At 38.7% G+C, this 27873-nt stretch overlaps 1 protein-coding gene across 7 annotated transcripts in view; it reads left to right on the top strand.

Moving 5' to 3' along the window:
* Positions 1–17010: 17010 nt before the first annotated feature.
* RHBDD1 (rhomboid domain containing 1) overlaps positions 17011–27873 on the top strand; it is a 51211-nt gene continuing 40348 nt past the window's right edge. The window contains exons 1-4 of one of the 7 annotated variants that reach the window (XM_080623125.1): positions 17050–17062; positions 17656–17710; positions 19120–19166; positions 26893–27411. In XM_080623125.1, the coding sequence (XP_080479251.1) occupies positions 26979–27411 (433 nt within the window). In that variant the 5' untranslated portion in view covers positions 17050–17062; positions 17656–17710; positions 19120–19166; positions 26893–26978. The other 6 variants (XM_080623126.1, XM_080623127.1, XM_080623124.1 and 3 more) reach the window with 6 other exon arrangements.

The raw sequence follows: 27873 nt of genomic DNA, 5'->3' as shown, positions 1-27873 counted from the left end.
CTGCTACTTACCTGGAACGTTGTAACTACTATTGCTTAAATAAGGTAAAATGTAATTAACAGGTCATGAAAAAGAATATTCTCAACAATGCCTGCTGATCCTGGTTCCTGCAAGTGTTTTATAGACCTAGCTGAAGGTTCAGCAAGGAACCACTGCAGGTACTCCTCCAGAAGGACCAAGGTCCTGCATGGGCCATGGATGACATCCTGTGCAAACAATTCAGATAAGCTGTGCACCTGGAATGGCACTAGTCAGGACTGGACACTTGCCCCTAAGCATTTAAATATCTTGATCAACCCAAAAATGTGAGTAGAATTACTAACTTCTCAGATTAGAAATACTGATCTGGTCAAGAGCATAGAATGGGGTGTGAAGTAATGGGGTTTTGGGGCTTTGAAGTTCAGGAATGCCAAACAATATGGATTATGTTTCCAGAAATATGCACATCAATGGGATTCCAATCAATGGAAACTGCCCTATTATGGAGCATTTAGTAACAGGAATAGCAGCTTTTTTTTTTAATAAGAATGAGCAAGAAAATCAAACGTGAAGAATTGCTAAGTTTTTCTGCCTTCTTAACACATTATTTCTCTAGTTACATTTTAGTATGTCAAACGTTTTAGAATTGAGCAAGAAAATGAGATGCCAGAAAGATGCCAGAAAGCCAGCCAGCAGCTTTGCCCGGTAGGCTAAAATTATCTAACATTTTTTCCCAATTATTATAGAACTGTACATAGATTAAATTACTGAAATACTCAGAGATAGTTTATTACATCTCTAAGATCTACCAGGTTCAACAAAGACTGATAAAATAATGAGATTTGTTTTTCATCTACAATCCTTCAAGGTGGTTTGAATTGGAGATGACTTTAGGACCATCACAAAAAAAGGTCAATTTTTCAGGTTTTATGATCAAAACAAGCAACTTGAATGTATGCAATTAAAATGTTTACCAAACCAGTATATACAATTATCCCTAAATAAATTTGTCAGTGCTGTTACACTAACAAAACTAAAAGTGATTTATCAGTGCAATGATAAGCAGTGACGTTACATGATTTGTTTCTAACATGTAGAGAATTACTATTTAACAGACACTGGAGCTTCCTTCCAAAAATTGTCTTTTGAGACTTTTGGGAGCTTAATAATAGAGAAATATATCCTCCTTTCCAAGTATCAGAAATCAGATGGGAAACAGCCTGTAATCCAAGTACAGTGTTGATCTAGCCATAAAACAATTACTGAGCTGATTTCTTACATAAAAAAATATTTCTCTTTTATATCAGTTCAAACCCTGTTTCATTAGTAAACTGAGGAGATCCAAGTTAATGCTAATTCCAGAGCCAAGGTAAACTGTTTCTGTTTACAGTGAAAATATTCCAGCAGAAAGGAAAGTGTAATACATATAGAAAGAAAAGGAAATACTAATTTATGCACATATGTTTATCTAGAAAAGCTGTATTAGTTGAATTATGGAAAACCTCATTGAGTAGAAAGAGACAAAGAGACCATTAACTGTGAGGCAAACATTACAAATCAAACATTCACGTAAGAGTTTAATTTTTCTCTAATTCTGATACCCCTTTTAGAAGACATATACCATGTCACATCCAATTTACAGAGCTTCTGAAGTTACACAGTTCAGATAAAGTGGAATTTCTATATGGGAGTTTTCAGGTTCTCTCCATTCTCCCTTGTTTCTCAGCCAGAATCTGTACTCACCCCAAGATCTGCATCTTAACAAACCCTGCAGCTACAATTACAAATAAAAAATTCTGGCTAGCCACTATTATTGTCAACAGCAGTTGCTTTCCTCAGAAATTAAGCCTAGTTATCTAAACGGCATCTGGTCTCCTCAGTGTGGATGCTAAAATTAGAAAAAACTATTTGCTGCCCTAATACTGTATTCAGCACAACATAGGTAATGCAAAGACAGCAGGATTTCCACCTCTTTCAGACTGCTCCAATAAATATACATTAAAAAACTGAGCTGAAAAAATGCATTTTCTTAAAACAAAATAACATTTTTTTTTGTTAACTTTGGACACTGAAAGCCAAATCTTTAAATAAATCCAGGTGCCTAATTCTCATCCCTTTCAAAGAGAACAGAGAAAGTTTGTTGCAAGAAAGACTGACCATGAAAATGCTACTATGTAATTTGTAATGCTAATAAGTAAAATACGTAAATGTTTTTTTTCTTTTACTATATATTCACATACAACCACACACACAAGTATTAAATAATAGCATTTATACATACAACAAGTTAAATACATGAATACAACGTATTACAAATTATTGCTATCAAGTGATTTTCTAGTGCTGAAAATTACGTTGCATCTATTTGGCACAGGCAGTGCTACAGGGGCTTCAACCATTTAAGAGTCTCTGCTGACAAACAGGAAAAGGTGTCCATGCCTGTTATTCTCTGCTGGCTTTTCTAGCCATTTTTCAGCATTAATTTTTGAGGATGTTTTAGTTGATTTAAATAAATACATTCTCCCCTCTTGTTATTACAGGCATTAGATTATTTTTTACAAAGCATTACTGGGGATTATTAGTAGCTAAAAGATTCAGAGAACACTATCCTTGCCGAACAGTGTACGAAAACAGAGAGTCAATGAGCACCCTGTTTCCATGGTCTCCTCATACAGATTTACATGCTGGTGTTTAACATTGAAAGTACAGCTAGTAGCTGGTTTTATGCAAGACATGAGACCAGCTGTGGAGAAGAAGGTCTCAAAGTGGAGAACATCTGCTTATTTTTTAACTCCAATACAGACAAAAAACCCCATTTATCATTTGATGTATTTAGGTAGACTGAAAGGAGCCAGCAGAGTCTAATTGTAAAATCTGGGAAAATCAGGATGATTATAAAATGGGGGAAGTTGGGAGTGTGTGGAGGGGAGCAAGCAGTAAAATAGGTTGGTTTTGTTTGATTTTCAAGGCTTCCCTTCAAGCAACGACAGTGTGATTAGATGTGTGGCTCAGCACAGTGCACAGACTGTCAGGACCATGCTCTTAACTTTGCATCTTAAATTTGAAGAAAGCCAGAGTTAAAGGTCTAAAACTCAAGGACTAAGTTGCAGAACACAAAGCTCAGGCTTCCTCATTCTACATAGGTTTTACATGAGACTACTCCCTCCAGCAATCCTATCTTTGCTCTCCTTTTCTTTGCAGGGTCTTTGTTCAAGGACCAGATTTCGAGTAATTATAGAGCAGTTTAACTTATTTTCTTACTCAAGATCTCCCCAAGTTTGCACACTTATGCATCTGTTTTTGACATGTTACAAGTACAAATCTGGTGAAAATACTAAAGCAAAATATTTTACTTTATTCAGTCTATTTTGCACCCTATCATTTCCTTGTTGTGACTGGCAGCATTCACAGAGGCTGCTTCCAGACACCCCTTCTGTGTCCATTTGCAGTTCCTCTGTTGGCTTTCACAGACAGAAGTCTTTAAGGATCACATAATTTTCCAATTTGAATATTTTACCAAAAAGAAAATTCAAATGTGCTACTAAACTTAATCTAATTTCTGCAGATTACTACAACTGCCTTACTTCTTCCCACTTTCATAGGATTAAACTATAAACATGAATGTAGTTACAAATTTGTTTGTTTCTTCTGCTATTTCTAAAAATAGCACCCAGGAGATAGGAACAAATGAATTACGAATTTCACATGGGGACAGGATACCTCTTGGGCTTTTTAAGCCTTTAAAAATTATTTAGCTGTGATGACAGATGTTAAGACTGACATCCCAATTCAATGAAACCCTCAATTTATCCATGCTATCAGTAAAGCTCCAGGTATTGAATGAATCTATAGCTATGCAGTTTATTACTGAGTTAATTCTTTCCTATAGAATAGTGATTAATAATCTCAGCTTCTGTTGTTTAAAACAGACATTTCTCACCACACAATGACAAAGATCAACTTAAATACATGAACAGATTATAAATAACATCTTCCTGGGCCTGCAGAACACCTGAAAATTAAAAAAAAAAAAAAAAGTGAGGTCTGCTTTCCCCTAATCATTTGAAAGGATTGTCAAGTCTGGAACTGAAAGATAAGTTACAATATCACCCTAAGTAATTATTTCTGTATGGAGAATTTTGGCAAAAGCATCCAGCTTTTGTTCTTAACCTCCAGTCCAAAGCTGTCCATGTAGTGGGAAAAGTAATAAGAAAATAACATCCCAGAGGAATTAATTCTCATAATGAAACACTTTCATATTTAACTAACTTCAAATGTCTTCATTTTAATTAAGCTACTGTAGAATACCCAGTTTCTTCTGTCACATTAAGTGCTGTAACAAACTTCATATAAAACATAGGTCCAGCTTGGTAAACAGCATTAGTGTTCTAAACACTAAACGTGTACCAAGGTCCTGTGTATGTGATACACCACAGTACATCATCACAAACCAAACACAGTCTTGATGGTCTGGTTTTGGCACAAATTACCCTCACTACCTCTTTTTTTTATTACCAGGGAGAACCCTAAAATCCCAGGTATGAAAAGGTATCAGTCATGCCCTCCTCCTCAGCTGAGTCTTGTGATTGATACCGGCATCAGTCACTTCAGAATGCGAATAAACCCATCAGTTACATCATAGGAGTCCTCTTTATGAGGATTATAGCTGATCAATTGCATTGCAATGTCTACCTCTATCATCCAATTGGAAATTCACACAAAGCCGCAACAGATTAGCAGTACAACATGGATACCTACCCCATAGTTTTAAGTGCTGTATTTTAGATCTATGATTTTCACCCATCAAACCTTAAAAAGCAAGCATGCCTATATGAATCAGATATATGCTTCGAAGTCTTAGGACTTGCAAGTGAAATATATTTGTTTAGAAGTCCAAAGCCTTCACTAAGTAGAGACCTGTCAGGGGAACTGGAAAACCGCAGCTGACTTTGTGGAAGCAGCCTTGTATAGCCAAGACTTTTTTAAATCTGTGATGACAGTCCTTCCTCGGTAACTGCATTCCTCAGAAATTAAGTGACCAGCTTCCCAGACAAAACTTCTGTGAGCAGAAGACAAAACCACCAAAACCTGCTGGCTTACAGCTCCTCATCTAGATGAGATTAGAAGGACCACAAAATCAGGTTTAAGTGTTAAAATAATTTAACTACACTCTCTCACAGCAAGTTAATAGGAAAAAGGATAGAACACTATAAGTGAGTGAAATAGGAGTTAAGAAATACAGGAAATAGACTCTAAAATCAGAGATGGGAAAAGCCTGGCCCATACACATGACTTCCCTTGCCTTGTGAACAGGAGAGACCAGACCATTGAGTTCTGTGGATTCAGTATCTGGCAACCAAGATACAATGCTAACAGCCATGATTATAACATCTTACGTGGGTTTCCAGGGCACTATGGGCAGAATCAAGGTCTTTCACTGTAGGAGCTCACAACCTCCATTGAAGTCACCTCACCAGGAAGAGGCTTGGATATTATTAAATCTAAGAAACAAGAAATCTCTTTTGCATACCTGCCTTATTCAGTATGTGAATTGGACCATGCACAATGAAGACTGCAGAGGTGATACACCCACTGGTCAGATCCTGACTAACTCCTTCCTCACAGTTGCATGAAAGATAAGTCATTTCAGTGGAATCAGCAATGAGTTTGATTCTACATTGGTGCAATATGCAGTAAATGCCTTCTTTAGTGCACAGTGTGAGAGACGGATCTGTTGCCATTGACCTTAATACTACCAATTACCATGCGGTTTTTTGAGTAAGCACTGTGTAAGCAAGCAAATCGGAAGTATATCCTCTGAATAAAGATCACACAACATAAGCTTACATTAACAATCCAAAAATATTTGTTAAACTAGTAGAAATTGCACCATATAAAGTCTTCTTTCACTTCAGTTCTACTGCAAAAAAATCTCTGCATAATGAGCTAGCAAACAGAGACTGCAGAATCATATATAAACAACAAGGAACAGTTAGGGTTTGTATACACAATCTTAACTTCGTCATCTTCAAACCTTTATGAAAACATATTTTCTTTTTTTCTAAGTTATTTTAATCCTTCAGAAATTTCTGGCCATGCTTAATTTCAGTCCACTAATACCTATGCCTTTGCTGGAACTACTGTCTCTGTTTTCTCTGCAAAGCAAAGATTTTGCACCAGTAAATGAGCAGATGACTCTCAACACAACATACTACTGAATTAAATAGCTCTAAATTATCTTGCAAGAAAAAAAGGAAACATGTCACAGATTAATATTCCCAGTTTTAATTTGTATATGCAAAACTAATGATCTAACATGACCTAAATGGGGAGTGACACTTTTCATTCATTGAAAATGCAAATGGTTAAGGACCTTGAAAAGTAGTGCTTGCAGAGGTCACCTCACTGATCTGTTATCAAAGCTTGCATAATGAAGTGGATGACACAGCCATTAACTTGCATATGGGTTTGTATGTGTCAAAGCAAACCAGCTTAATCTAAAGGTGAATTCAATAATGTTATGCTGAATTGCAGCCCCAAAAAGCCTGCAAAAGCCTATGATTAAGGGTCAGCACATCTGGCTTCTGATTTGATGTCAGCTGCTAACCTTTCTTTGACCTTATCCCCTGCAGACTTTCTAACTGACTATTACTAAGGATATTATACAATGTCAGCTTGCTGACTCTCACTGTGCAGTGAGAAATACAATGGAGCTTCACCTTTGCTAAGTTAATTTCAAGGCCTCTTCAGTGCACCTGGAAAACTAACATTTTAGTTTAATTTCCTAAACCTGCAGTAAATTGTCATCTCATATTGGGAGGACATGAATGCAAATTACATGAAAGCTTATGTTTCCTTTCAAAACAACCATTTCATCCATTAGCCAGTGTGATCTCTGGAATTGCCACGCTTTTCCTGAGAGCATTCTTGACAAAAACATATTCATCCTTAGGGTAGCTGTGTGAAACAAACAGCAGAAAATTTTGCTTTTGCTATAAAGGAAATCATTCACACTGCATGAGATTTCCTACTTTACTGAATTTTATTGTTCTTCCATTTATTCATTTCCCTGTATTTGGCAGGTTAGTGCCCCATTTCCATTGCTGATAGGCTGAAGCTTGTTTGTGCTTTTGAGTAGGGCAGTCCAAATCTGCCAAAAAAATAAGGACAAATCTGTTGAAAAGCTGTATCCTTCTTCATAAAAGAAATAAAGCTCACTCTCAACTTGGCTTTCCATTTGCATCAGAAAACAGTCTGTTCATTAGAAACAGTTCGTAATCTTAAATGTTTCTCTAAGCTCCATACCAACTGATTCTCATTACAAAACAAACAAAAATTACAATTTACAAAAGTGAAAGGTAGATAATTACACCAGTACACTCAGTTGTTATATCATGTCCAAGAACACAAAAGGAAGGAAATTAATGATTTCTGAACACCCATATGCAATAGCACACTTTTAGTGAGAATAAATGAACAAGTTTTTCAGCACAATGAATGCCCCAAGGCACCACAAGAATTTACTTCTTAGTAGAAAACGATATATGGAAAATTTGATGCCTAAATATTTCAGGAATACTGATCAGTTAGAACACATCTGGGAATTGTGTGCAACATACTTTTTTGAGAATGATGTGCTATAGGCTCATGTAAAAGGAAAAAAAACTTTCAAATAATATGCTAGCACTCACACATATTTTTAAAATCTATATTTTTAAAAGCATCAAGATACACAACATAAAAGATATTTGTTTTAGATCAGCAATTCCCACTTATTTCATCCCTCCTGCTACATTTAGGGAAAATGGAGCTTAACTATGGAAGCCAGCAGCTGTTGTAGCTCTATAACACATATAAAGAATACACCAGAAGACTGTGGGACCTTTTGGGGTTACTATTTTAATGAAACAGTATCACGGTTCTAATTTGTTCCATGATTTCCACTTGCATGTATCAGCAGTAAATCTAATCAACTACTTACTGCATTGCTGAACAATAGGCAGAACCTACTGGGATGTAGCTGAAACCAATACGAATTTAGAGCTATACAAGGTCTTCAAGCTACAAGTCCTTAGCAGGGACTGGACTTGTCCATATCATAGCAATTTCAAAGTATCAAATAAGTAACAAACAAATACTAAACTGAAAGTTCAATACCTTAATTATTAACATGACTAAACACAGCTTTCATAAACACATCAAGCCCATGCCTGCAAAGCCTCTTAGTCTCTTTTCTTTTTATTACTCTCAACCAAAAAGCAAATCTTCATTATCATTTAAAGTCCACCTGGTTCTCAAAACAGGGATTACACCACCTGTGCTGCCATTCCACAATAGAGCAAATGTAGTCCCACTTCATAGTAACTTCTGCTAGATCGTCACTGCCACCCAGTCTACCTGCCTCTCATTAGCAAAGCCTACCCTGTTAATAAGCAAAAGGACTTTTCATATATGGCAGTAAAAAGATGAAGACATCTGCTGGATGTCATGCTGTCATCAACTCCTATGTCCAGCTCAATAATGCAAGCCTTTTATAGACTTCAGTAACTGTATGTACAAAATACATGTTTCCCTTGCCTCCCATGCAGGCCCTTGTTGGCACATACAGCAGTCTCATTCTGTTTGTGTGAAAGTTTCATATTTTTCCCCATTATGAGTCCTCACAGTCCAGATTGATAGTAGACCCAGCTGTCCTTTATAATTACATTTTAATGACTTAGGATGGTTGTTTGCATTTTGGCAACTTGTTTAATAGTGATGACATTTAAATTGTCACAACTAGGCTTCAAAGTTATCAATTTATTAGATGATCAGGAAACTTCACACCTATGGTGGTGCAGTTTTTTGGCTGCAAACTCAGTAATCCATCAGCACACTGATTTATATAATGAAGGTTATTTCATAGGGATATGCTTTAGTTAATTCAGCCCTGAAAAGGATTAACTTGCACAAATTAAAAGGGTTCTGTTTACTTATTTGTTATTACTTTAGATTGACAGATCCTCTAAAAACACACATATTGTGTTTTGTCTTCTGTTGCTTTCTTCATTTCAGTATATTGACTTTTCTGTGCACACATTCACTTATTCTTCTCTTTCTGCAAATGAACCTGGGATTTGCAGAATCACATATGATTCCTTCAGAGAAACACTTCTCTGATACACAAACAGAAGCACTCAAATACTGCATAGATTATATACTTGGTAGATTTTTTTGCTGTTATTTCAACACCCCTCCCCCAATGATGCCTCAAACCAGGTGCCCAACTTCTTAAATAAATGTAGAAGTCATGAATAGCCAAAAAACAACCCCGATTTGCCTGTTCTGAATATCAGGTTCAATCACAATACTATCAGCTCCCTGACATGTTCCCTACATACTGCTTGTTCATTCTTTTCCCTCATTGCTTTCCATTTCCAACCCAATGGCTTTAAGTCTCTCTAAAGTCACCTACCCATCTCTGTTTGACAAGCTGTTTGGAAAAGAACCACCATTTGGAATGGGCAGTAAAACTGTGTGAGCTTACTCACAAATCCACCAGGGTTCAGCACCCCAGCTGCTGAGAAGGCATGACTAAAAAAAGTGATGGACAAGCCTATTAGACAAACTGTTATCTTCTGCCATGTCTCCGGGATTTGCATGTGCACCACTGGCCATTCTCATCACATGGCACAGAGAAGTTTACCTCATTAGAGAGACTATGAGTGGCAGCTTCAGGAAGTGGTGGAGCTGCAGTCCATGAGCAACCCACACTACTTGGCAGATGAGACTGAAACTGGGGAATTGATTCAGAAGTTACTGGGGGAGGCCAGCATGCAGGTAAAACTGCCACACTAGTTTTTCAGGAAATCAACTAAAATATGCTCGTATGTGGTTGGTGATAAATATCAACATGGATATGCCAGTCATCACTGAGGGAAGCAGCTCTGGCAGAGGCCAGAGGGGGACTACTGCTCACTGCCAAGGTCCCGATATCACAAATGTCACTGCTGAAAGGCAACCATGCAGATATAAGCTAACATCTTGGGAGCTTCCACCTACCTCAGGAACTTGGCCCACTATAGGGTCTGCCATATAATCTTTACTATGAGAATTGGCTTTTAAATTCAAAAAGGATACAAAAAATCTAATGAATGTACTTCTCTTTACATTTTTGACTGGCTTTTCCTCCTTATCAGTGGTATTACCTTCAAGCAAGCAATCATTAAATAAACAGATTTGAAAGAAAAGTCATTTCAAGTACAGATTTCTCCCACTAAATTCCCTGGAGTTCCCATTCTGTAGCCCTTGGGCAAAATCCAGCATGTATTTATCTCAAGAATAGGCCAATGATCATTAATCAAGCAAAGCCTGTCCGATATCTTCACAAGTGGCTGCACAGAATGTCGAGTCACCTCGTTGTAACTGATCTAGGTAATCTACAATGCCAAAAGCTGCCAGAGACCCTTATTTTATGGATGAAAAGCCAGTAAAGAGAAGAAGGAAAGTAATTAAAAAATATGTTTCTCAAACACACTGGACACAGATCAAAATTAAAACACAGAATGAATAATAAAAATAAATGTGTCAGGTAGCAGAAATATATATTATTCAGCTGCTGAAAGAAAAAGCTGCAAATAGACTCTCACAAGCTTTAAAGAGAGGAGTAACAGGTCCCCAGGGCAATACCCATGGGAATTCTTTGACTCTGGGAAGTAAGAAAGCTCCTCTCACTAATGACTGAAAAACTTGCTCTTCTACCTAGAATGCTGGAAGATCCCCAGAAATGTGAACAAGTCCTAGAAAGTTTGCATAAACACCCATGCAGACGGCTAAGCACTGTCTTTATACCCTTGTTGGTCTGCATTCTATGCCAATCAAAAGCCCTCTGCCTCAACCTCTGCTTTGTTTCAGAGGTGGCCTTTGAAGTGTGAGATTCCCTGCTGTGGAGATGGCCCGCAGGGACAGGACAGCGAGGGGCTTTATTACTTGTCCTAGCTGGGAGCTAAACTGCCTCCTCTCAGCACCTGCAGAGGATGATGTGAATCTTGCCTGCTCCAGCCACACCCAAACCCTGGAGACAGCCTCTATCTGATCCCAAGCACCTTGTGATTTTGTTTAAAGAAGATTAGAAAGCTCTATCAGCAGAGGATTGACAGGCAATTATCTTCAGCACAGCGGAAAATAAACCGGTGTGGTAGGACATCAACCTGTTGCAGCTGTCTGCATCATGGCAGACCATTTCATGACCTCAGCTGTGTGTTGCAAGAGGCAGTCACAGAAGTATAACCAGGAGGCATCTCCCACTACTATCCCAAGTTTGAAGGAGGCGTTCCATCTTGTCCTGGGTTTAGCAGTAGTGGTCATTTTTTTTTTCTCCTTCTTAGCAGCTGGTGCAGCGCTGTGTTTTTGACTTTCGGTCTGGGAACAGGGCTGATAACAGTGATGTTTGATCTGACCAAGGACTTTGTGAGTCTCACACTCTGCCAGGGAGGAGGGGAAGCCGGGAGGAAGGAAGGACAGGACACCTGAACCAAATTAGTCAAAGAGGTATTCCATACCACAGTGCATCATGCCCGGGGAAGTAACTGGGAGTTTCCCGGAAGGGCATGCTTTGTTCGATAGGGCTCGTTTCGGTGGGTGGTATTGTATTCTCTTCCCTTGTTATTTCTCTTATCATTATTATTGTTGGTGGTAGCAGTAGTGATTTGTGTTATACCTTAGTTACTGGACTGTTCTTATCTCAACCCATGGGAGTTACATTCTTTTGATTTTCGTCCCCATCCCTGCAGGAGAGGGTGGGGGGAATAGAAACTGCATGGCTGACTTGCTGACAGGGCTTAAACCACAACACATCTGCATTTGTTGGTGCCATCAACAAGCAGTACTACGTCTGTCTACACACTTCTGCCTTTGTCCTGAGGAAACCATTACAGCTACAGGAACACTACCACAAAAAGAGGGGTGAGACTTGCCATTTGAAACTAAGCTAAAGACTGATGCTTATTTTCTACACATACACAAAAGAAAGCATCATCCCCAGCAGACTGACCAGTTATTTGCAGTCAGCTGCTACTTCCAGTATGCTCTAAAGGTAACAAATAGAAAAAGCCCTCAATTTTTATTAAACTTGTAAGTGCACTGCTTCTATTTCAGACCTGAATAAATAAATCATTGTGCACCTGAAAGCTTGTATCCTTTCCCCATCTATACTAGCTGATCAAATAAAATATATTTGCCAGAAAGCTGTATGTTGCCAGGTTAGAGTGAAACTTCTGCTGAGCTGAACACAAGCAACACCCAGCTACAAAATATAAGCTTCCAGATTTGGTGACATTCAGTCTTTTACTTAATTTCATTATAAATCATGCATTATTTTCTATGCTAAAAATGCTTAAATGCTTCAAAAGCTAGTTTAATCTGCACTTAATTTACTTCTCTCCTTTCTGCAGCTTTGTAATTGCTACTGAACGTTTTAAAACCAGAACCAATAATAATAATAATACATCCTTGATAGAGCTTACCAGCTTTGAATTGCCACTTCCAGATTTACTTCTTTCCTTCTCTAGGACAGCCTACGTGAAGGGTGCCCAGCCCCAAGGTACCCAAGCAAGGGATAGGGAAGGCCCAGGAGTAGCAGCTAGATTCAACAAAGAGCCCAAATCACAGGCAGCCCACAGTAATGAGGCAGGCTGGAAGCAAGTCTGGGAGATCAGGATCAGCTCAGGCTCAGCTCAGCAGGCCATATAGCCACAACAAGGCAATGATAGAGTTAGAGACCAATGCTGCTACAAGTCTATGTAAAAAAGAAACCAAGTTCTGGGGCTGAACTTAAATGGGGCTCCTGGGCCCATGGGCAGAGGTGTGGGTAGGGAGTCCATGTGAGGCTGGTTAGGGCAATTAAGGCCTATCAACACACTCTGAGCCACGAGAGATGTGGTTGTTAGGCTTAGTTTTGTTAAATAAAAGGTAGGATGTTAAAGACAGCTTCAAAAAGTCCATTAAGTTAAAAACAACAAAACCCAAAACTGAATAATCAATTTCTATTTCAATATTATGACATACTATGCTTCCTCACTGCTTCTAGGATTTAAACTTCCAGGGAAATATGGCTTCTTTTATTGTACAAAAACAAAAATAAGAAGACTGAATCACGAAGTAAAATGTTAGGACCACTTCCACTGGTATCTTCCTCTTCCAACAGCTTCCCCACCCCTGCCTCTCAACCTCTCTGTAGGAGATACGAGTTGGGCTAGGGACCATGTAAGTTTCAGAACCAATGTTAGCATAAAAAGGCAATAACATGCAGAACCTGGATTCTACTCTTATATTAATGAGAAAATACAGAGCAAGACTTCCAAAAAGGGGCTTAATGTAATTTCTAGAGAAATTCTTTTACTATCTTTTACAAATCCTTCTTTACATGGAGTGTCAGATAAAGCTGTCCAGTATTGCCTCTGGTTTAGCCCTACTTTGAGAGCTGGCAGCCTGGGAGTACTATAGATCAATGTTCATCTCCTTGGAGAAGAACATTGCTTCCACTTTCCTGGCATCCTGCAGGCCAATGGAACACATAAAGATGTCACCAGATTACTGATACATCCTTGTGATAAAGCAGTTAAAATTTCATTAAAAATTGGATCAAACCCCATGTTTCCATAAAGGAAAATGTTGTGTGAGTGCTTTATGGAAATGGGAAATAATCACAACATTTTCATAACTACAGTATTAACAAAAATTCTGTGCCAGCAACAGAATATACTTTAACTTCATGTTTTATATAAACTGTGAATGATGAGATGTGAATTATATTGCCACCGACAAAAGAACTGTATTCCAGAGAATGTTATCTACCTATAGCATTATTATGGTTAACAACTTTTAGACTGTTTTAGTAATGATCATTTAACATTCTTGTGGTCAAGCAAAATAAAGATAAGTGTTTGCATATACGTTTTAAAATCAATTTTAGGTGATAGCAGGTTACCCTCTTGTTATTCCATAATCAATAACTTTTTACATTATGGTTTGTTTTCACCTGTGATCTCATATTATACTTTCTTTGATTTTGATACTTTTTTTTAGAAAGCTCTTCAGCTGTGTAGAGGGATTGCCTGGTACCATCTTCTTGGCATACTTCACACATTCATTTTCTTAACCTTGTCTTTTGGTCTACTCTCTTTGCTTCTGGTCACATACAACAGCATAGGCTTTTGAGCATGAAAATGCTTTGGTTTCACTGAGGTCTCTCAACACAATGTAGAAGTATCTGGATAAGCATGAGGTGACTAGATGATCAAACACCCCATTGGCTGTGGTATGAAACCTTGTTTATTTTAGTCTGTTTCTTCCAGCCAACATTCAAACCAATGCCATCTTTTATTTTCCACTAGACATTTATCCTATTCTTTCTGGCAGACTACACAAATAGATTAAGAACCTCGGGGATATATTCCTTTTTATCTCTACAAGCTAGAGAGAAAGCATCTACATTTTGCACTCCATTTTTCCATGTTGTATTATGACGTTATAGTGTTGATGATGCTGAACTGGAGAAAGTGCAACACTAACTAAGGGAAAATTACTATGGGTGGGCTATATAACAAATACAAAGTTAATGTCAAATCAAAGACTTCAAAACAGTAAGCCGCAAATTCATGCAAAACATTTGCTATCAGATCTTGTTTCTGTATGTATTTCTCAGAAGGGCTTGCCTCCACAGTTTCCAAAGTGGTGTGTTGTTTTCAGAACCGGAATGGTAGCAGTGGTACAATAGCTGTGTATAAACTCACAACATGTTTAAACTGCTCCTTTAATCATCTGTACTTTGTTATTTTATGACAGACTCATGATATTCTATGTATCAAATTCTGGGTTACTGCTTCTCTCAGTTCAGTTCCTTTACTATAACCATGCTTTGACATTCTCACGTTTGTAGGCTAGTCATAACTAGTTCCTTCAAGATTAACATAAACAGTGTTTCAAATACACTGGTATCAGATTCCCAGCATTAATTAAAACAACATCCTTCAGATATGGATTCAATTTGCATCCATGCATTCCATAGCAGGCTGCTCCTTCCCAATTATTTCATTTCAAAAAGCCTCAGTATAAATCTCAGAAAAACGAGTGTACTGAGACCTGCTCAACGGCTCCTAAAACCTGCTTAAACCTTGTGCTATTAAGCAAAGGAAAGATCTCAATGTCACTTTTTCATTATGGGTCAACATATGACTAAGCTGTATGTTTACACTGATAATATCTGTATTATAAATATTTACATGGATTATATAGTTAGCAGTAAGGCGTAAGCAGTGCTAACCGTATGCGTCACTCCTGTGCTCAGTGTACATGGGTTATGAAAATGATGGTTTTGTTTATTTCTTCCTTATTTTCTTTCCAAGTATTGAACTCTCTTACTAATCAGGCATACCATACTCAGGAGCAGCACCTGTACTGTTAATAGTTACCTGAATGGAAAGGGACATTGTCTTACCTGAACACTCATTTACTTAGGCCCCCACTCTTCCTGTGACTTCTGTTATCCCTGTCATTACCAGTAAGTACCTGAAAATATGGAATATTAACAAATGATTGCTAAAGTTGTGAACTAGGAATAAAATCCAGATCTTCTAGGTCCCAGAAGAGAACCACAATCTCACGACTTGTAGATCCAGTAATAAGATCTAGACCTGCACTCAGGTAATAAATATGGCATCTTTAGGAATTATGGGCTGGAATTATGACTGCATGAAAATGGAGTACACTACTACAGAAAATGGTGCCAATTGTAGAAAACCTGGTGTACTATAGAGAATCAGTAAGCCTACACATTTGTAACTCCCACATCTTGTGATTTCTATGAATTATAAGGATTAGCATTGAGGTAACAGATCAGAATGTGCCAAAACTAAGGAGCTGGAGATAGTATGTCTAAATGGTGGCACACACTGAACTTGCCCTCCTCTTTTGGCTTCTGCTAGTTCTTGGAAGAGAACACTATGCTGAAGTTGCTTTCTTTGGCAAAGTCTGCTCCTTTAACTTGATCTCCACCCTGTTTCTAGGAATTCAGCCCCTTTCATGCCTGCCAGTCTGCTGAGCTGTGTGCTGTTTTTGGAAGAGCAGAATACAATTTTCTAATAAATTCTATGACATACTTGTATGAATTTCCAAAGTGTTCTATGAAACCTAAGTGCCACATACATGTAAAAGGCCCTATTTTGCCATCATTTATCTTCTGCTATGGATTTTGTATGATTCATTTTTAGTCGCATATTTGCATCATCAGCTTGCCAATATTTCTATGATAACCTATTATTTTAGGCATTTATAATTTTCTCTGTGTTCCCTACTGAATATTAGTAGCAAAGTTCACACTCTAGATACCTATATCAAATTTGGGGAATAATACTTAACACCAGTGACTAGCATTCCACACAAGTGAAACTAAGGTGTTCCTTTAATTACCTTTAATGAACGATTTAACTTACGGAACTAGTTACTGTTATGCATGTGTCCTAAGACGTTTTCAAAATGAACCTAATTATGCATGTTAATGAGAAGTAGCACCAGTAACCGATATTTTCACAGATGTTACTACAATAAACACAATTCAAAGCCTTCCAAGTGAGAAGGTAAAAGGTGCTTTTATCACACGGAGCCGGTATTTTACCAGAACGCATTCACTGAACGTTTTACTTAAGACAGCAGCGCGCTCACCACCCTTAGACACCCCCTATCTTCACAAACTTGTATTATCCGCAACACCGTCCGCCCCCCTTGCCTGCAGTGCACGTAAAGCCTGCAGTGCATATAAAGCCAACAGGAGGCGCTGCCCCGCTCCCGAGTGAATACCTCAGCGCCTGGGCAGAGCACTGCACGACTGTCAATGGGCTCTGTATGATCAGGCCCCACTAGGCCCGGCTGCTCTGCATTATCACTACGCTCCCTACAGTATCACAACCCGCCCAACCACCTCCCTGCGCACACGTACAGGAGGCAGACTCTAAGAGCTACCTCCCTCGCCGCTGAGTGGTTGGCGCGGTCACGTGGTGCGGCACGGGGGCCCTGAGCTGCTGCTGTTGCTGCGCTGCCGTCGGAGAACGTGAGTGCTGAGGCGGGGAGGGGGTGTGCGTGCCGCCGCAGCCGTTGGTGCCGCCGTCGCGCGGAGCTGTGTTGGCGGCAGGCATCAGCCGTCGGCAGTCAGCGCCGCAGTGCCCCGCCGCCGTCCCTCGGAGGGCGTGGCTCCCTGCTCCTTCACCCCGCCCCGGAGCGGGTCGGAAGGGGTTTGCTGGCGGCTGTCGTGGCGTTGCGAGGACTCGTGTGTGGGCTCCGCTCCTCCCAGGCGCAGGCTGGGAGCTGGCCGTGAGGGAAGGCCCGGGCTTGGGTGTCATGTCCAGTGAGCCGCCGCCCGCTTGTGCCCGGAGGGTGCTGGCGGTCCCAGACAAAACGCACTTCAGAGGTGCCTGGGCTGTGGCAGGCTTTCACTGAAGCCTTTGGCTCTCCGGAGCTGGCTTTTATTAAGTTTCACTCCGAGCTTAGCTCGTTCCCCGCCGCTGAAAGCAGAGCGGCGGAGTGAAGTTTTATGGGTGTTTGGAACAGCAAAGTGAGTTTCAGAATCGCAGAATGTCTAATATTTCACTTTTTAACAGCTCTTAGCGTTGTCCCCGCCATTCCCTGTCTTCCCCTTTTCTGTAGGACTCTGCTGTTGCCAGTGCTTTTGAGACGGTAGAAGGAAGCAGTGCCTGCAAAGGTGAGAGTTAAAACCGGCAGAGATGTGGCAGTGCTGGTGCTCCGGTTCCAAAACCGAAATACAATTGTCTTATCAGTCAGCTGCAGCATATTAATTTTAAATGCAGGGACGCCTTAGTAAGCACTGCTGCTTGTTACAGTTGGGTGGCTTCAACTTTTATTTACTGCGTTTCCCTCAGCAGTGTTTTTTACAGTTTGTATAAATAATAAATTGAAAAAAAAAACCAACCCTCCAGAATGATATGGCTTTCTTTCCTTGTTGGAATGATAAAATGTTTAAAGACCGAATCCAAACCTGGAAATAACTGTATCAAAGGAAAAGCAGTGTCAAATGTACCTAACCTATTTTTGGTAGGCTTTCTTGTGCTTGTGTAAATACTGAGTTTAAGTAAGGCAAGCATTTGTAAATTGTATTTAAATGATAGTGGAGTCGGTTCAATTATCTGAGATAGTGCAGTGATCTCCCTGGAGTTGCGTTTTGTTAATTGCAAAAGATTTGAGGACTTGACAAAAACTAAAACTAACACTTGAGAGTATGTATTTGTGAATTGCTTGTGTATTTAACCAATATTATTTAAAAAGCATTTAATTAAAATAAGCTTCCTGTCCTTCCGTTCTCCTACAAATTGCAGCCAAGTTTTCACTCAAAGCTAAAGAATGCTCAGCTTGTAAGAGCCCTTGTGCTTGACACTTCTGAAGTGGAGTCAGGGGAGCATTGGTTGTTTTAATTATATCACAAAATTCTTGGGATAATGGAGGATGCTTTTTTGGTATAAATACCTAGTTTTAGGGTTATACAAGTGCAAGTATTGCAATCAAGCTTAGAAAAAAATCCCCTCACTCCTGACTCTAATTAAAGTAGTTGAACATCTGTGAAGTTAAAATTCTGACTGTGGCCTTGTCTGAAGTCCACTGTTTTTCTGATGTATTTTTGTTATCTTGAACTGTGATGTAACTATAAATAATTATTATTTTAATTCTCCAGTTAGAATTATGTATAAATGCATCCTACTTTTTTGAGAGGTAGTTACTAATTAGTATGAGATGGGGATAGTAAGAACCTTTACATGTCTTTTTCCTTCTGCAGAACTGTAAAGGGAAGTCCATTATCTCTCCTCAAACTATTATGATAAAGTAATTGTGACTGACTACAGAGCTTCAGCAATAGCTGAAGCTTCAGAGAAATAACTTTTGATACATTAATTTTTCTGTCTTGGTCAGAAGTGCTTTATCTGATTATATGTGGCATATAAATTTAGAGGTAAACTATCTCTGGATTGCTTTTAGGTTTTCTAATAAAAAAACCCTTAAACCCAAGCCGCTGACATTGCTGTTGTGGCTCCTGTATGGATTGTGAACAGACTTTTTTTTTTTTTTTTTTTTTTCCCCTGTGGTTGTTTTTCTGTGGAGGAAAGCCTGAGTAATTTCTAAGGAGAGCTGCTAAAACATAGACTTTGGTAAGTGTAAGTTATAAAAATCATGCTTGTAGACTAGTTAGGGTCGGAAGGGGCTTTAAAGATCATCTAGTTCCAGCCCCCTGCCACAAGCAGGGACACCTTCCACTAGACCAGGTTGCTCAAGGCCTTGAACACTTGCAGGAATGGAGCAGCCACAACTTCTCTGAGCAACCTGTGCCAGTGCGTCACCACCCTCATCATAAAGAACTTTACTCTTATATCTAATCCAAATCTCTGTTTTTTAAAGCCGTTCCTCCTTGTTCTATCTCCTGTCTGTTTTAGACTAAACTAACTTTAATGATTTGGCATTTGCAGCAGAATTTTTTTATATAAAACTTATTTAAGAAAACCTACTTCTTTTGACAGTATATTTAGAATCGGCTTCTTGACTAGAATAAGCTAGAATAGTGAAAAGGCTTTTTATTAGGTTATTGTGTTTCAGGAGCTGATTGATGTTGCATTGTGAGGAGGCTGGTGTGATCTTTGTCTCCGGAGGAGAAAGTTTGTCGTGGTTTAAGCCCAGACAGTAACTCAACCACACAGCTGCTTGCTCACTCCCTCAGCTCCTAAAGGGATGGGGAGGAGAATCGGAAGAATGTAACTCCTGCGGGTTGAGATAAGAACAGTCCAGTAACTAAGGTATAACAAAAACCACTACTGCTACCACCAATAATAATAATGATAAGGGAAATAACAAGGGGAGAGAATACAACTGCTCACCACCTGCTGACCAACACCCAGCCCAACCTGAGCAGCGATCTGGGCCTTCTGGGTAACTGCCCTCAGTTTATATGTGCTGTGGTATGAAGTACCCCTTTGGCTAGTCTGGGTCAGGTGTCCTGTCTCTGCTTCTTCCTGGCTTCCTCTCCTCCCTGGCAGAGCACGGGACTAAGAAAGTGCTTGGTAAGAGTAAACATTACGTAGCAACAACTAAAAACATTGGTGTTATCAGTGTTGTTCCCAGGCTGAAAGTCAAAACCACAGCACTGCATGAGCTACTAAGAAGGAGAAAAATCACTGCTGCTGCTGAACCCAGGACAAAATTGAAATACATATTGCTACTGTATGCATTACAAGTAAATCCTTTTCACTGTAGATTAGGCCTTGGTTTTGAGGCATGTGAATAAACCAGAGTGATTGCCTACTGAAGGTAATAGAGAAAGTGAAAGATCAGGAAGGAATGAGTTTAGTGGTAAATTAGGCACATAATGAATATGTGTTCAATAATTTTCTGGATTGTAATTGTTGATCTGAATTTTCACAAACTGAAGAGGTTTCAAAGACTTTGTTACATGAAATAACTTTTCTGCTATTGCTAATACAGTACTTTTTTACCTTTTCTTTAAATTCTACCATTTATTTTTCTTATTGGAACAATTCTACAATAAGTCTTCTAGTCCATGTTTAGTCAACTTTGTTGGCTTCAGAGAAAGTTCTGACAGAGAAATTGTGCAGGTGATTCTAGCTGTACATGGTAGTGTAATAGCTCTTTAGAACTCAAGGACTGTTTGGGCAATCAGACCAACCGCTGGATTTAAAGCTTTCAACTTTATATCTCTCTGAGAGTGGTGGCCTAAGGAAGCTTGTTGGTTCTAAGTGCTGTGTCCTTGCATGGCACAAGGAAGTATTGCTTGCTGTGACTTCAGTGTCATTGTAGTCAACTGAAGAATTTAAAGACTTTGAATTAGAAGTGGATGCCATGTAGGAAATGAAACAGGTGGATAACGTATAGTTGTATTAAGGGCATTTTAGTGATCATGTTAGTAGTCTCAAATTATGACAGAGAGTGTAACTGCTCTTTACAATGATAAGCCTTACAGTCCAGTGGATGCTCATTCTGATGTTTAGACTTGTATATTGATCCTAATTAAATTTAGATATATGATTAAAATATAAAGGAAACTGATTTCTCTTTTGTGAAAGAAAACACAAGTCCAAGATTGACAGGGCTTCCAGTGGTATGGCAAGTTAAGTATTATAATGAAATAATTTGAATAACTGTATTTTAACTAAAGGATGGATGGGTTGCAGCCATTAATTATTTTTTGTTCAAATAGCAGTAGTCAAGCTAATAGGCAATTAAAACCCTAAATGCTTAGTGTCTCAGGTTATCATACTTAATATGTGTTGCAGAGTATGAAATTTGACCTAGTCCCTTCTGTTCTTTCCTGCAAAAGCTGTCCTGTTTGTTTTGAGATAAGGTGTCCAAAAGTATTCTTAGCATAAATTAACATGTATGTATTTTATTCTGAATAATAATTACCACACCCTTCAGAACACAATTCAGTTTTAAGTTGAAGTTGTTGGCTTAAAAGCTTGTTTTGTTAAGGGCTTCTTTTTCGTAGTACTTAATGTTTTATATTTCTTTAGGCCTCTTTTCAGTTTTCATGCTGAAGCATACAGAAGAAACAGAACTTCCTTATTCTCACAGAAAACTTTGAAGAACACTTAAAATGTGGCATAATAAAAAAAAAAAATACTTTGACCTAGCCTTTTTTCCAGTCATTTTATGCTGATATTTAGCTAAGTTTTGTTTCCTTTCAGGAGGGTAGTTACTGACTTAATTTTTTTAATTATTTGTATTACGCATGTATGACTTCTCATACCAAATTCTGAAACATGGGGTTTTTTCCGGTTTCAGGTTCAACATTTCTTTGTGAATGAAAGTGCGTTATACCCTTTAAAGGCACATTTGATTAATCCCAAAGTCACTTTTTATAAAGTAATTAATTTTATAATTATGTCAGAACCTTGTCTTTTGTTATGAACTGTGTAATTGTCTGTATGTTTCAAAGCTTATTGTAACTGACAGCTTGAGGTTGACCTGCTCCTTGAATGCATATTAATATAAACAGGATGATTCATTATGTTTCTTTTTTTTTTTTTTTTTTTTTTCTTTTTTGGTATTTGTTAGCTTTTTTTCTCCTCCCTTCTCCAGTTTGAGAGCGATGGTAAAAGGGTCACAGTTTGCTTCTGTTACAGCTATAGGAAATGACAGTATAACATTTAATTTAATGGTAAAAGGGTCGCAGTTTACTTCTGCTTTCTTTGTAGCACTATTTTGCCCTAAAAACAGTTTCTGTTTCAGTCTTGACTTGGATAAGTCTTCATACCCTGAGACTGAATCTTTGTAGATACGCAGTGTGGGCGTGTTAAGGTTTATCTGTGGTGTGAAGCGGTTTGTGCTCAAGATCTGATATTGTTTCAAATGTTTTTATTATGTTGGTCAAGTTCTAATCTGGATATGAGGTTGAATGCCCATTTTTTTTCTGGAGTGCACTGCATTCTTTCCTGGAATACATCTCCTGATCAGTTTAATCTGAGAAGAGACTAGTTTATGGACACTAAGGCCACTCCAGTTTCAGCCACAGTGAAGTCAGTGGGGGCAACGTTGAAATGCACTTCAAAATCATATTGGCATATTCCTGATCCAAACTGAAAGAATAACCCTGGAATTTTTGTTTTTTGGGGTTTTTTTTAAATTTTTGTCAGTAAAGAGTTACACAATGCTAAAGGGCCTCCATTACAAATCATTTTGGTAAAGCAGTGAGAAGCAAGCCTTTCTAGAGGGAAGGAAGGTTGGTGACAGATATCAGGATGAGGATGTGCCATGCAAATAGCAGCAGCATCTGTACATCACAGCTGTGTTCATGCCCTTGGTGGACATGAGATGTTAAATGTTTCCATCTAGTCATAAAAAACCTCAGGAAAAACTAGGCTTAAGTCACAGTGTGACTATTTTTGTTTTAGGAGGGCAGTGTTCTAGATCTTGATTCACAGAAACCTCATATTATTACACGAATTTTCAGGAATATGAAATGATAATACTTTATGGTTCCCAAGTGAGCAAGGGGGCTTGTCACAGTAAAAATAAAAGTTTAAATGTTCGCACTTGATTAGTACAAAAGCAAACAAATTCTGAGGATGTTTAGTTCAGACATTTATCTTGAGTAGGTGACAAGAATGCAGACTCCTGGCAGCCTAGATGCGAGACAAGTGGCTATTTCAAGTCTGTTCTGGAAATTTATACAGCTTGAAGTGGGTGGCATGTTTTCAAAAAAGAAAAAGGAATAAGTGCTTCATTGTTTTAAGCCTCATTGGACTTCTAATAAACACAGTAGAGGCTGAGGAAGAATGTTCAAACAGTTGAAAGCTCTATATATTTTGAATTGCATTCCAGAAGGCTCTACAATAACTACTGTTTTCCTTCTTATATCTTTCTTTTATAATCAGACGCATAATGTGTCTTGGCTGACATTTTTGATTTCTTCCAATAATGGGAATGATTTATAATACATACCATTACTGTAAGCCTGGTGTAAGCCATCCCCAGTCATGTTACATGGTTATTTTAGGGATATATGCTGCATATGGGTTTCTTTCCCTGGGTGCATATATGTAAAAAGTAGTTAAATTCGAAATTAAAGAGTATCAAAAGCAGGGGTGGAAACGTTAAGAAGTAAGACTGTAGAATTTGGCAAGTTGAACAATGTGGTATGGTGAGAGTTTAGTGTTTCCACATAACTTTAAATGATGTAGACTTTTAAATTCTAACAGTTTTTTTATGTCAACAGTTTTGTGATGGAAAAAAATGTAGTTGTGTCAGTGGTATGAGAAAAGTCAGAGGTTTGGGCAGATGCATAGAAGTCGACTTTGGAGATGTTGGTATACTTGGTATCAGAGCATATAGTATGGAAGAAGAGAAAGACATTGATTAAATTTTTTTAATAAGTACTTTTTTTTGTAACATTGATCTTAAAAAGTCGAAGGCTGACAATGTTAATCATAGAACCGTAGAATGTTAGGGTTGGAAAGGATCTTAAGATCCTTTAGTTCCAACCCCCTGCCATGGACAGGGAATTATCATCATTATATATTAATTATCATCTGCAACAAGCAATTTATACTTTAAGAGGTCTTAGCTCATTTGAAATTTGTAGGGACTACAGCTTTGGTCTCTGTATTTGCATTGTGAGAATTAGAAACTGTGTTTTAGAGGCACCCATCCAGTTAGTTCTAGACTAGTTAGTCTAGGTGTTCAAGAGGCCTGTTATAAAGTGTGTTTCTGCTGTTTCCACTCTGTTTTGGGCAAGACTTGGGTGTTACGTAGCATAGGTCTGAGATTAGACCCTGGGGAAAAAAATAAACGACAATGAATTTCCATTTAATATAGCAAGTACATTTACTTGTATTCTAATCTATAGTTGTTTTGAGGATGCTACCTTTTTTTGGTTTTTGTTTTTTCTTCTCGTAAAATACTATAGTAAGCATAAATGCAATTTAGAGAGAAATCCAGAGACTAGAATACCACTTTACTTTAAGAAGTGGCATTAATTATGTGTATGAACTAGCATGCAATTATATGCTCCTCTCACTTACATATTAAGTGGAGGAGGTAGGCTGACCTCTAGCCTAGATGACCTCTAGCTTCTAGAATCTTTGATGTTGAACCTTGTGTTTGTTTCATAATTCCTTTTGTTGTTATAGGATAACATCATTCAGAGGTGACTTCCTTCTTTTCCATGTGTTCACTTAGTGCAGTCCTGGTTTTGGCTGAAATAGAGTTAATTTTCTTCCTGGTAGCTTGTACAGTGCTGTGTTTTGGCTTCATTCTGAGTAATGTTGATAACACACCTATGTTGCAGTTTAGCACATTATCACCTAGCTGCTCCTGCTCCATGTGGGATAATGGAGCCAATAGCCTGGAATTAGAGGGTAGGAAACCCAAGCAACTGGGTTCACATTCTAGGGAAGGAGGCATTGACAAGGTGATTGGAAAAGAGGGAGAAGTCCTCAGCCTCTGGGTGGAAGCAGAGTAACTGGCAACCCAGAGGTAAACCCTTCTGGGCTGTCGCACTGTCAGGATATTGCTGCCCGGGTGCAGAACCTGGTGGTGAAGGTACGCCATGTTGATGCCCATGTACCCAAGAGTCTGGCCACTGAGGAATGTCAGAACAGCCAACAGGTGGATAAAACTGCTAAGATTGAAGTGGCTAAGATGGATTTAGATTGGCAACATAAGGATGTATTATTTTTAGCACAATGGGCCTGTGACACCTTCAGGCCATCAGGGAAAAGATGCAACATAATAGATGGGCTTGTGATAGAGGGGTGGATTTGGCCATGAACACTGTTGCCTAGGATATTCATGAATGCGAAACATGAGCTGCAGTTAAGCAAGCCAGCTTGCTTAGTCTGTATTCCAATGTTTGAAAGTTTTGGGAACTAAAAATAGTACTGGCCAAGTTGAGGGTAGCCCTCAGAATCTACTTGAAATTCAGTGTGTCTTCCTGTCTTCTGATGATGATTCCACACTCTAGGAACTCCATGACACCTTGTTCTGTATTCTTCAATGCAGCTTTCTCCCTCTTCTCTTTATAGACTTGCACAGTTTAGCTTGATGGCCTTTCTCATTTTCTGTCATAGTAACCCCATTGCTAGGTATATCTAGAACTTTTATAGCCCTTTTTAATCCTGTTTTATCTGGCATAAATAGGGTGGAGATTAATATATTGCTGTAACTGTCTGGACGTGTGTCCTGGGTTCAGCAGTAGCAGTCAGTTTTTCTCCTTCTTAGTAGCTGTTGCAGCACTGTGTTTTTGACTTTTGGCCTGGAAACAAAGCTGATAACAGTGATGTTTAGACTGACCAAGGACTTTGTGAGTCTCATGCTCTGCCAGGGAGGAGGAGGGGCCGGGAGGAAGCAGGGACAGGACACCTGACCCAAACTAACCAAAGAGGTATTCCATACCACAGCACGTCATGCCCGGGGATGTAACTGGGAGCTACCCGGAAGGGCACGTCCTCTTTTCTGTCGGGCTCTCTTTTCCGGCGAGCGGTATCGTGTTCTCTTCCCTTGTTATTTCTCTTATCATTGTTGTTGTTGGTGGCAGCAGTAGTGATTTGTGTTATACCTTAGTTACTGGACTGTTTTTATCTCAACCCGTGGGAGTTACATTCTTTCGATTCTCCTCCCCATCCCTCTGGGGAGTGTGGGGGGGGAAGTAGACTGCGTGGTTCTAATTTACAGCCGGGGCTTAAACCACGACAACGTGCTGTTTGAGTGGACAACTGTTTTACGTGCTGTTCTTGTATGTGATATCTTCCTCAGTTTTTTCTCCATTGCGTACTTTAAAATTAAACTTTGAAATACAGTCACTAGGAGAGCAATAAGAATTTTCAAAGCTTACATTTAGAAGTACACAGCTGTGTCTCTGTTACTTGTTGAAATTGTGACTTTTCATTCTTGGCTCATATGGAATATCATGAAAGTTTTAGAAATGGTCATAAAATAGTTTCTACACATAGCAAAGGTAGCCTGAAAACCAAAACCCAGAGAAGAATTTTTATTTGTTTTCTTTACAAAAACTTAAAAAATTCTGATTGAATCAGGATATGAATAAGAACATGTTTGGAACACCCAGAGGTATTATAGATGATGCAAAGCCTGTCCAGGGACATGATGGAGAAGTTGCAGGCTTTTTAACTCACAATGCTTGTCTGGATTATCTCTGTAAATACCTTTTATTTGTGTCTCATGCCAGTTTAAAAACTGTGTGGGTTTCTTAATTTGAATTTTTGTTCTGATAAAAAAGTCTCAGCTGATTACCTTGAAGAATGCACTGTGTTTAATTAAAAAAAAAAATAAATAAAAAAAAGGCAGTGATGAGCTTGAAAACACCTCTGTGTATGTATAATAAAGCAGATATGGTTTTCTTTCTTTCAGGATTTCTGAAACTTGTATGGCTTTGGATTCAAACAAAAGGCTAGAAATCGGTGTAATCTTCATATTTCTTTGAATAAGGAGTAATAATGCAACGAAGGCAGGGAAGAGTCAATGCTGGACTGCTTTTGCTGCTTTATCAAATTTCTCAAGTTGGACTCCAAAACATTCCTTCTGTTACCCTTGGGGTACTTGCACTGAATATTTTTTTCTTTCTGAATCCTGTGAGACCACTGCCTGAAGTGTGTATCAGTGTAAATGAAGGCTTCTACAAAAAGAACTGGCAGCGTTTACTACTTTCTCCTGTCCACCATGCAGATGATTGGCATTTATATTATAACATGATTTCCATGCTTTGGAAGGGAATAATGCTGGAAAAAAAGCTTAAGAGCACATGGTTTGCGTACATAATTGTAGTGTTTTCAGTGCTGATTGGAGTTGTTTATATGGCATTGGAATTCATGATTGTGAAAATTCTGGATGATCCTTCATATGAAATGAACTGTGCTGTAGGTTTTTCAGGTAAGGCACATAGTTGGTCCATTTTACGTATGTAAAATATAGGTACTATATAACAATATTAGAACGCAGAAACTGGATAGGGGTACATTTGTGTACGTGTATCTGTTGTTATGCCAGTAAAGTAATCCTGTTTTTTAATTAAAAGCAGGTACTCTGCTATGTAATTGAGTAGTGTTGAGATCTCACTCTAAGATTATTTTATTTTTTTTCACCAGATTAATCTCTAGTTTCTCACATAGCCAGATAGCAATTTACATGTCCCTTTCCTCGAACGAACAAGTTACATTTAGTATTACAGTTATCCAAGTGATGCAGGTTTACCATGCTTTATGGCAAAAGGAACTAAGATGCTGAAGAGCAGTGCTACTAGCAGGCAGGGCAGATATTGGTGGTGGGCCAGATGGGGTCCCCATCCTATTCCTTACGAGAGACTCATGACCGCACGTGTATATGTGTGTGTGC

This window comes from Psittacula echo, assembly GCF_963264785.1.
Source record: "Psittacula echo genome assembly, chromosome: 7".
Classification (NCBI taxonomy): Eukaryota; Metazoa; Chordata; class Aves; order Psittaciformes; family Psittacidae; genus Psittacula; species Psittacula echo.
The sequence above is the reverse complement of the archived record's forward strand: the minus strand, read 5'-3'. Positions and strand labels throughout refer to the sequence as shown.